General features: G+C 40.8%; 1 protein-coding gene and 1 non-coding gene across 2 annotated transcripts in view; one reads left to right on the top strand and one right to left on the bottom strand.

Annotated features, from left to right (window-relative positions):
• LOC146621175 (junction-mediating and -regulatory protein-like) overlaps positions 1-11,473 on the bottom strand; it is a 14,007-nt gene extending 2,534 nt beyond the window's left edge. The window contains exons 1-9 of the mRNA XM_085367268.1: positions 10,485-11,473; positions 6,925-7,098; positions 2,569-2,719; positions 1,813-1,982; positions 1,546-1,711; positions 1,222-1,391; positions 884-955; positions 693-788; positions 73-610 (exon numbers count right to left, since the gene is read on the bottom strand). Of these exons, the coding sequence (XP_085223394.1) occupies positions 73-610; positions 693-788; positions 884-955; positions 1,222-1,391; positions 1,546-1,711; positions 1,813-1,982; positions 2,569-2,719; positions 6,925-7,098; positions 10,485-11,297 (2,350 nt within the window). The 5' untranslated portion in view covers positions 11,298-11,473. The remainder of the gene's footprint in view (positions 1-72; positions 611-692; positions 789-883; positions 956-1,221; positions 1,392-1,545; positions 1,712-1,812; positions 1,983-2,568; positions 2,720-6,924; positions 7,099-10,484) is intronic.
• trnaq-cug (transfer RNA glutamine (anticodon CUG)) lies at positions 5,172-5,243 on the top strand. Its single transcript has one exon. It is a non-coding gene; the product is annotated as a tRNA-Gln (tRNA).

Here is an 11,473-nt window from a genome sequence, read left to right as displayed (position 1 = left end):
AGACTATGATTGGCTGCTGTAATTAGCTAATGTGAATACTCAAATTATTTTGCTTATTAACAGTCCTGGTACCTTTTCTGTTGTGGATGTCAAACTCTGGGGTCTTCCTCAGCTTTTTGCGGGCGCTCACCAGTTGGCTGCTGTCAAAGAAGCGAGGGATAAACGGGCCAAGCGGGGAGAGAGCGAGCTCTTCTGATACACTCTTCCCCCCAGCCTTCTGCCCCCGCCGCCCCGGGCTCCCAGAGGGCGACAGCTCCTCCCTTGTTGGTGGCGGGGGTGGAGGGGGTGGTGGAGGAGGAGGGGAGATAGGGGATGCTAGCAATGAGGACAAGGAGCAAGGAGAGCAGGAGGAGTCTGCAGGACTGGGCACAGGCAGCGGCGGAAGCGACGCCGTGTACGCCGTCGTGGGCTGAGTGGTGAGCGTGGAGCTGGGGTCCGTCTGCACGCTGGTACTTAGACACAACGGCTGGCCCTGCTTCTGCACACAAACAGAGTCCGCGCACTCCTCCCTCTCACTCAAGCTACTCATTTCCACGCTTCTTCGCTCTCTTCTTGTGCTGTGAGCCGTGCGTAGCCGAGTGGACTTCAGAATCACCTGACCTGGGTACCGCTAGAAAAAGACACAAAGGTGTAGGTGAGCAAAAGATAATTACATATACTGAGACACCTCCAGTGAACAGGAGGGCACATACCTGTTTGAAAGTGCGTAATCTGTCCAGTGTTCTCTGCCTCTCCTGGCTTACTCTGCTCCTCTTCCTTTTCTCATCTTCCTCTTCTTCATTTTTCAGCTGGTAATTCATGAGTTTAGAAGAGGAGAGAGATGATGGAGATGCTTTAGCAGCAAAAAGTCCCATCATTAAAAAAAACCTAAAACAACTTCTACCTGGGATGTGGGGTCCTTTTGGAGGATTTGGCGTCTCTGCTGTTTCTGAGTGTGGTTGGAGACACAGATTTCCTATCGATACACACACCATAACCAATTTAAACAATCAATAAAAACTCACAGTCATGAACATACCATAATTATATATATGTATACACATATTTGCTTGGAGACATGTGTCTTTATAACTTGTTGTAGAGAAAATCCAAATATCTAGCACAGAAGAGCTGAACAGGATTGCAACCACAGTATTAGCAGTCACTTCTTCATTTTGAATAGGCTTCATGATCCAGGCTACACTTCAGGAATGAAAATAAAAGCTAGTAAAGCACACACACCCTCTTGTTCCTTAGATAGGAGCGTTTGGCAGTGATGCGCCCCCTCCTTGCCTCCAGCTGTCGAGCGCTGACCTGAAGTCTGCGCAGCTCTTCTCTCTCTGCAGTATTGTCCTCTGTTATATCATCCGCACTTTCAAAGGTGTCATAGTACACCACTTCATCCTGACGCTCTGAAAGCACACATACACATAAATATAAACCATTAATGTACAACCAGAATTCAGAAAGTCTTACAGCAGTTAATATAGCAGAAATTCTACTTCAGGACTCTCTTTAAAACAGGATAATTAAGATCTTGCAAACAAAAAGTAGCTGCAGTAGAACCTGTCATCTGTCTACGGATGCTATCTAACTGAGCAGTGAGGAGCAGCTCTTCACACTGTAGTATCTCAGCCTGGATGTCATAGAGCTGAAGCTGGAGCTCATAGTACTTGGTCTCCATGTGGTCTAAGAGGGCCATCGCGTCCTCACTGCTACACAGACTCTGCATCTGGAAGGAATGAATGTAAAAAATAGAAAACGGTCACAAAACAAAGCATGCTTAGTAAGCGTGCCTGGCAGTTTCATTTGGTCGTGAGCGTGTTACCACACCTCTTCTCGAAGTGTGTGTTTCCTCTGCTCTAGACAGATCTCCCTGGCTCTCTGGAGCTGGAGGGTTTCCTTTGCAACTGAGTAGCGCAGCCTCTCCATGCGCTCCACCGCCGCCGTCCACGAAGACTTACCAAACTTACGCTGATCCAACTTCATACGCTCGTATACACCTATGGACAACAAAACACATTGCACAGGTGGATGAGTGAAACGTGAGAGTGACTCATTCAGTCTCATCCTCTGGTACAGTGTGTGGGCACGTCACCGCAATTTCTTTTCCCTCTATGTGATGACTAAAGTCTAACATAAAAGGAAGGCTCCTTACAATAACACAGAGGGAGACATCTATTGGCCACATTTGGATATTGCATCTACTTTCTTTACAGTCGTCTCTTCAAGCAATTAACTTACTTGATTTTTCATCTGATGAATTTGAGATAATAAAAGAATGAGTCAGCTGTGAAGGAAAACATGAGAAAAGAGGGACACATTGTGGAGTGACCCTGCACTGACAGAAGCTGCTGGCAGAGCTGGTTGATCAATAGGTCGTCCTTGTTTTCTCCTGTTTCTGTTAAAGCACAGCTGTCTGCAGTGTCTCATTAATACCACATCGCATTAGCCCTGGGATCAAAACCACACACAGGTCAATAACACGCCAATGTCTCTACTATGTGTGTGCGTGTTCTCTGTTTGATTATTCAAAGTCATCCTTCTGCTGCTTTATCGACTTGACGTGTCAGTGATGGCAGACCGTACCTTTCTGGGCTCTGGCAGTGATTTCAAAGTATTTTACAGTAAACTCTTGGATGTTGAGGACGGCCTCCTGAGCCTTCTTCTGCCAGTCAGAGTCTTCCTTTTTTAGACCTTCAATGCGCCTCGGGCCCAAGTAGTCATTCTCCATGGAAATCTAACGAGAGGATATGCACACATTTTTTTCAGCAAGATTAAAAAGCGACATTTAATATTTTTCTGTGATGAATAAAATCTAAAGAAAAGTAAGTTTGTTTCGTTTTTTAATAAATCTTATTAACACTTCTCAAAATAACCCTTTGGATACAGTATATAGTGTGCTGATAATAAAAAATGAATAATCATTGAATAAGAATAATAGAAAAAGATTAGGAAGCAGCTGCTGTGTACACAGTGGAGCCAAATCTCAATGACAAGTTAGCTGCCCATTCATAAAAACATACACCTTTAAGATAGCACTGCTTCTTTTCCATTTGAGATCCAGAGTGGTGGTGGTCTAAACTCCAAATATCACACATTACTAAGCTACTGCCACTTAGTGGTAAGAGCAAGTTACACAAATGGTTCTCCTAAACTTTGGAGTCACTGTGGTATACATAACAGTACAGATAATCTCCCCACACATAAAATCTGTGTGGAACGGTTTTAAAGTTTAAACACACACTCCATTTAAGTGCTTTCACCACAAAAAGCAGGCCTGGAGGGGCAGCCTCACTCCCACACACAGAAGTACTGGCAACTGTCATGAAATTCCATCTTCTCTTTTAGTTTAGTTATTTTTAATTACTGTGTGCACAGTCAAGTAAGCATGTATGCAAGTAGACATCTATAACAAAAAGTAGTGTCAGCCTCACACGATCACTGAGATTACAAAAGCATGTGCGATGATGAAAAACAAATTTAAAAAAAACTTAAATCTTAATTGTTTCCGTTGTTTTATTGGTTATGTTTATGGAAGATAGAATAATGTCAGTTGAGCATGTAAATATTAATATCAACAAATACAGTATGAATTACTGTAATATTGTATTTATCAATATAATAAATACAATATAAAGTTGTTTTTAATAGCTTAACTGAAAAGGCTAAACTTTCATATATTCTGTATTCATTACATGTAAAGTTGATATTTCAGGGGTTTTATGTTTCCATTTTGATGAAGTCAGAAATCCACTATCTAAAATTGTTAGAATACTTCATATAGATTTTTATTAAATTACTATTCACACACTCTAAAAAACTCTAGTTCAGCATACGCAGCCACAATAATGCAGTCCAAATTATGATCAACTTTAAGCCTCAGTTCTGAAGGCTAGATGTTCGCACAACCTCTGTACTCCTGAACCCAAGACAACATCAGATACATCTCACGTAGGTGTAAGAAAACAATAACTGGACCTCTGCTCGCTGGTCCAATGTCCTCTTTTCAGATTAAATCAATTTTGGTTTTTTGATTTCCAATCAAAAAAAATGGCTTGAAATATTTCACTGAAAGTTAATCTTCTAGAATTAAATTACAGGAAGTCTGAACTATTTTACAACATTCACATTTTTTGAGATGCACTAGTGCAAATTTCAGAAACTAATTAAAGCTTGGATCAGTTCAGCATCACACCATTTGTCATTTAATTATCAAACTGCAGCATCATGGTTTAGAGAGTTAGACACCAAAAAAGAATAAACAATCCATCACTAATGTGGAAAGCAGGCGAGTCCTTTTTTTGTTTTGTTTTTACACAAAATCAGAATCAGAATCGCGTTTATTAGCCATGTATATGCAGAGACACACACAAGGAATTTGGTTCCGGCAGATGGTGACTGTGAAGCACAACAATGTATATCTCAACAATGTAAGCAACACAATTCACCCCCCCACACACACACACACACAAGCGTATGGATACAGCTACACATGCATACACATACATACACAAACATACACAAGCTGTGTAAACCAACCATAAACAAACCATCTAAATCTTATATACATAAAATACAGGATAACAGAAATGAAATGAAGTGAAATGAATACCACAGAAATCATAAGACAAACAAGATTACAGAGCTAAACATCAACTGGCTGACCCTTATTAACCTTCCATCTCTATTCAGCAGTGCACCAGTATCATTTGCTACTGCAATTTCCTGAAGGTTTTTTAATAAAAATATTCTTCCATATTGATTTGTGCTACTATATAGCTAAGGTTACAGTATATAAATAAATATTTCACAAGAGGATCTCAAATGCTCTCAATCTATATGTTAACTCGGGTACAAAAAATATGTATAAAAAGTTCTTAATTAAGATTCGTCTTTCCAGTGTTTTTCACTTCACAAAAAATAACCTTTGATCAAGTGTTTTGATATTAAATGCTACTCCATCACAGAGTAGACAGACATCAGTCCTGCCAGTTCTGAATCATCAGTTAACCTAACATGCATGAACATTAGAAGAAGAAAGAGCACTTACTCTTGTCTAACCATTTTGTGAAGATAAAAGAACTTAGTCACTGAAAGTCTTGCTGTGTAGTAGCTGCAGATGCTGTAGGCTATAAATACACCCGGATGTTTGAGTGTAACCCACTCCTACCTCCCCCACTCTGGTAGGAGGTTCCATGGTGTAATGGTTAGCACTCTGGACTCTGAATCCAGCGATCCGAGTTCAAATCTCGGTGGGACCTGCATATTTTGTAACCTCTTTCTCCCCTCTTGTTTTCTGGCAAAGCCTCGATTCTGCTGACATACTGTTGAGCAGACTAAATGCACTACAGAAAAAATCCAGAGAGACAAAAAGGGAGGTTCTGCTCTACTTATCAGAGTAGTATATGTATGCATCTATACCATACCCATACATCCGACCGACTATCAACATAGAGGATTAAAGTTGCTAACCTTCTCTGTCTTTAGTTGAAGGACTGTGATTGACAGCAGCCACACGTGAAGTGGAAAGCTTTACTCAACAATCCATCCTTCCATTCAGACTGGTCCTTTCTGAATAGTAACAACCTCTATTGATTTGTGCTTCTGGACATAAATTTCCACCCTTATTCCTAAGAATTAGTTTCACTAAAATACCTGAATTCACTGAATGTGGTGGAGTGATTATGCTCACAGCAGAGACAACAGTTTGACTCATACACATAAGATTTTTTTCTATTTCATTTGTACTATTATTAATACTAAAAACTATTAATTCAATATACACAATATTTAATATCGATTATTCTTTGTTATTAAGCTGGACTCAATTAGGTTTATACAACAAAAAATACTCAGGGTTAGAAAAAGGTAATTGTTTGAGATAAAATACAGCGATTGTTACTTCTTTCATGGTTCAGATTCCTGGTTGCCAGGGTGACAAATCCCAGCTGAACAGTGTGGACAGCATATTGTACGTGCTGTAGACGTAAAAAATACTTCCTACTGGTTCTGTTTCTTCATTAGGTCCTATAGGTGTACCTGCAGTACACCTATAGGACCCCACACAACATGATTTATTCATGTCTCTGTGAGAATACGGGAAATTGGAGATCCATTCACTCTGACAGCATTTCACTCACACACCACCATAAGTTTTTCAGGTACTGTGGAAAACTTAGAGGAAGGTTTTGATCCAAGGATGGGAAAGCTGTTTTTTCTTAGTAGATGGATATCAAGTGGCAAAGTTAATATCCATCCAAAAGACACTGAGGTCTTATTATTATTGATGTGCTGCGTGTGAGTCATGGAGCTAAATATATATGTGCCATCAGCACTGCAATGATTGAACAAAGCTTTTCCACCATTTATCCATTCACCAGCATTCATCTTCCCTTTGCAATTAGATCCGTCTCATCCCCCTCCCACTGTGTTGGAGCTTATCAGAAAATACAAGATAATTTGTACCGTAATACCATAATACATCTTCGTCAAACACACACATACACAGTGTTGCAGACAAATGGAGCAGGCTCTATTTTAGGAGACATGAGAATTTCCTGTCAGGTCCGTTGTGTTTTATGATCCGTCCACGTCACTGACTAAATGCAGAAATAATATGTAATTTAAACATAGCAGCTAAAGAAGAGGTCAGAAAAACCCACACAACTCCCATGATCTACAACAACAATTTGTGTCTCATTTTATTTTTATTTCCTCCTGGTTATATGTCACCAGTGTTCTTTTACCCCCTATGTGTAAAATGTTTGTTTGCATGCAAACTATGTAAGCTACTTGGATTGACTGAAAGGGCTTGGTAAAATGCCGAGAGGTCTTGCAAAATTACTGGGTCACTAAAGGATTTAGATCCAAACCTAAGTTCAAACAAATTCCCACGAAATATCAAGAATGCCTCTCTGATTCCAAACAAGGGGAAATTGTTACCTTGATCTGCTGCCTGCGAAGCATGGCTAGTTCCCTCATGTCTCTGAAGGGTTGCAGAAGATACTGGTACAGCTGTGTGGAGGCCTCCAGCAGACCTCCGTAGGCGTGGTCTTCTTCCTCATATAGCTCCAGTAACTCCACCATACTGTCCATGGTCTTGTGCTTCTCCAGCAGCTGCATTTTATACGTGCAAGAAGTTATTTTTCTTAACATCAACAACTTTTAAAACACAGGAAAACAGCGCACATCGAGCAGCTTACAAACATACTGCAAGTAAGGGGTGTTTCCATGATTTTTAAAATAAGGTGGGATTGCACAAGAGCAAGGTGGAGGGGGCGTCACAGGAGACCAGAATATTTCCAGACCAGCCTGGAAATTGTTTTATATTGAATAAATTATAAAGTATTTAGCCCTTTTAATTTAGTTAAAAAGCCTTAAATCTGATTTTGGACCATAGTACAATATATCTTAGCAAACATACTCAAAACGTAAAGATTAAGCAGAGTCACATAAATGATATCCTAATTATTTATTTCATTAACGACTGTATCACTTTAATCTTGCAGTGAGATGTGATATTGAATACTTATACACTGTTGGATAGCTTTATTTGCAATAAAAATGCCTAGAATAAAATATATATTTTTTCAATCTGCAAAATAAAATCTAAAGCTTTAAAATACATGATATGAATGGGATTTGAATCCAAACAGAATAGAAGGGAGTAAAAAGCGAGAAGATTATTAAAACTATGACTAGACTACAAGGATGCTTTGTGTAACTGTAAATAACAGGAGTATATCTGAGCGTAGTCTCTTGCTGCATAGACTATGGCTAAGTGAGCAGAGTCATTGCAGCTGCTGGGAATAAGATCGATACATGCACATTTTTGCCAGACTGAATAATCCTGTAGGCTACCAGCAACACCAAAATAAGCATTAACTCATTCCTCAAATGGAGTGAGAGGATCGATAGGCCAGTGTGTGTGTGCGTGCATGTGTGTACGTGTGAGATGTCTGACAAAATAAACAACTTCTGTTTCTGAATGAGCTATAGAGCGCTGTCACTGCAGTCCAGGGAGCTCAGCCTGTGATAAACAGTTGAATAAGATCAGCAGCTCCTCGGGGATGAATCCTCCGTCGAGCAAATGGAAATCCCAAACTGATAAACACTTACTGAAGCAATCAGAGGGATGGCTCGGCTGTTTAATGTTTTCAGATCAGGAAAAGGGCAGTAAGGCAACACTTCCTCTGTCTGATTTTCTGCCTTTTTTATTCTGACAGCGGGAGTGGTTGTGGGACTGTCTGTGTGAAACGACATGGCTTCTCTCACTCGTGTGCGCTATTCAGTCTCTCTTCGCTGCCAAAAGCAAAGCAGAGAGGAAATGCCTCGGCCAGAATAGTCACATAAGCACATCAGTATAAATGCATGTCGTTTCAACTCTAAGTTAAAAAAGACATGAAATGCATCACGCTGTGACTGCGATCATAAACACAGCATCTTTAAGAGGAGCCTTCTATCCTTTTTCATTGCATTTGCAAAACGAATATAAGTGTATTGTAAGAAATGGTCTCACTAAAATTAGCTTTTAAATAGTCCATGTAGTTCAAAGAAATCCGGGTAACACACCAAGGTTTATCTACCACTTCCACTGTAACGTTATGAAGAAGTAACACTGTTGAAAACACTTCCATTAAAGGCCTCTCTCACCTGTTCCCTCAGGGGCCTTCTCTCACTGTCTGGCTCCACAAGTCAAGGATGCATTAATCTACCACTGCTGATTAGGAGCACAATGCGAGAGCCGATGAGCATCAATACCTATTGCTATTATGAGCTTTTAACCAATCATTAGCTGCTGCTTAAGTGTGCCAGAGGAGCAGGCCCAGAGCATGGTGTCTGGAGGGTGTCTGCACTATTAGTCAGAGTCCCGGTCAAACATTAAATCATTGCAATTTGAAATGAGTGATGTTATTAAAACAAATATTACTCCTTTTACTTCAAAACATCTTTAATTAGCATGTATTAAATAAATGTCAAATTCATTTTCAAGGCCACAAATCAGTCAGACTCATAATTTCAAAATGAGTTAAAGGTCATAAACATATAATGAGGTTATGTGCTCCTCTAGCATGAATTATATTTATAATGTTAACTTTATGGCTTACAAATTCACCTCACAATCAAAAGAAACCAGTTTTGATCCCAGGTTTGTGTGTGGACTGGATTCGCTCAGCTGTATAAGCAGACTGCTGACTCGCTGTGAGTTTAGTACAGCACACTGCAGTGAATTTTTATAAAAAAAAAAACCCTTTGCTCTCTGGTGAGACAGCATTATTGGGTACTCCACCTTATCTCTGGAGAAAAGGAAAAAACTGAAGCACTCTACCTGTCATTGACTGGGTGTCTCTTGTATTGTAGAGGTTACACTGTCTTTTTTTTTTTTTTTTTACCTCCCGTAACTTCATGTGATCTGTTTTTTTCACACTTCAGTCCCCTTAGAGTTTTAGGTGAGTGAGATCGAGTTTTTCCTTCCCACTGTCGCCAAGTGCTTGCTAATAGGGGGTCGCCTGATTGTTGTGACAATATAAAGCGCCTTTATTTATAGAGTTCTAACTTACAACATTGTTGTTGTGAGTTAGAACTCTATAAATAAAACTGAATTTAACTGAACTTTGTTCTTTCTTTCTAACCTCAGAAACTAGCTTCCTACTCAAAGGGAACGTGATTCTATTTGTCTCCTCTCGTCCTGTGCCGTCTGTCCTGTGACAGTAGTGGAAATGAAATGCCTTTTTGTTTTCATTAATTCTGGGTTTATTATTTTTAGTTATTACGCATCGTAGTGTTTTTTTTTAAATTATCATTTAAAGAAAAATTAAACCTTAAGGCTATACTGGAGGATGCATCAGTACCCCTGGAACTTCTAATTCTTAGCTTTAATGACAAACAAAACACACTAATGCAGTATAATATATGCATAGAATGATAGATATGCAAAAATAAATAAAATAAAAACTTCCAATCTTAACTAATCAAGCAAATAAATCTGGTTTCAATAGTTCAGCCATTTCTGTTTAACTCTTTTTTGTGTGTTTTAAGTGTGCCTGCTATAACTGTCTAACCTACATAGAACAGATTTATTATAGCAAAATGGAAATGACCAAATTAGCCTCTCTGAAGTGTTTGTCTCATAAGTTTTCTTGCTGTATTCATGATTATTCAAAGCAAACCCGGAGTTAGTGTCCTGTACAGTGACTATTATTCTAGCAGTTCTACATCCACTTTGGGAGTTTTTGTGCTTTCAGCATCCTGGTAGAAGAAAGAGCTCCAGCTTGCATACTGGACTTTTTTTTGAAGTCTTACTGTAGGTGAATCTCATGTAATATTAGGTTGGGGTTTTTTTTTCTGAGTTTGTGTGTTTTTGTGTTGTTAAATTTTGTACATGAATAAAATAAATGCCCTGTGCAATGAATCGGGTCTGGTAAGTGCAGCGCATCTTAATTTTCCAGATGTGCGGACACACTTGTGTCACAGACAAGCTGTGGGAGGATCTCAAAACTCACCTCCTGCAGATGTTTATTTGCTCGGCTGAGCGCCTCTTCGTACCCGGACTGCCTCAGTTCGCTCAGGCTTTCGTAGTACTCATCCGGGTCGTCATTTTCCGTGAAGAGAACCTGGGAAAGTATCTTCCAACCGCAGGTGTCGAGCGCGTGACCCAAGTACACCTGTAAATTGAAGCACAGCTCGTCCATTTCTGTTTCGGATACTTCCGCCGGGCCGAACAACACCGTCCACATCCCGGCCGGCTCCTCTGGAAACACCGGCAGGCATGGCTCCAGGACGGAGTTTATCGAGCACAGCTGCTGGTGGATTGCCCGAAGGTCCTGAAAGGAGAAGAGTCCGGCCCAGCTGCAGTCCTCCCTGCTCAGACTGTCCAGCTCCTCCAGGTCCAGGCAGTCCAGTGATAGAGACAGCTGGTCCTCTCTGAGTGATTGTAACGCGTCGGTGTCGGGGCTAACCCGCGAAGCAACGGGTTTAGTCGCAGTCTGAATTTTGACAGGACTATGTTTTGACAGGGACTTGGTTTTAGGGCTGCATGCTTTAGCCTCACTGGCTCCTTTACTAGACGCTATATCCCTGACGGGACTTTCGAGCCATTTTGTTTTGTCCCCCTCCAGACCAGTCACCTCCACAGGAGGGTCCCTACCAAAGCTTCTCCTCTGCACCGTCCTGTTATGACACGTAATGGCAAATTTGCCCTCCACCTCATTCCAAGCGACGATGAAAACAAATTTATGCTTCTCCTTCTCCTCAAACGCATTCGGGCGAACGGCTACCCACCCCGACTCCAAATTATCCTCCATTGTAAAGGACATCTCTGCCAAGTGATGAAACGGGAATATGCTGCGGTGGCACTGTCTGGGAGTGGGGCGTGAAACGGAGAGCCTCACAGCGCTGTAACGTCGTTTACCAAACCGTTTGCTCTCCGAGGAGATTTCGCCTGGGGGGCTATCCTCCTTCGCTCGAATGGATGAATTTGAAGCAGTGCGGT

The sequence above is a fragment of the Diplotaxodon limnothrissa genome, linkage group LG12 (genome assembly GCF_057381915.1).
Source record: "Diplotaxodon limnothrissa isolate DT_005_m linkage group LG12, D_limnothrissa_male_GT1.1, whole genome shotgun sequence".
Taxonomy (NCBI): domain Eukaryota; kingdom Metazoa; phylum Chordata; class Actinopteri; order Cichliformes; family Cichlidae; genus Diplotaxodon; species Diplotaxodon limnothrissa.
This window is presented reverse-complemented; position numbering and strand designations above follow the sequence as displayed.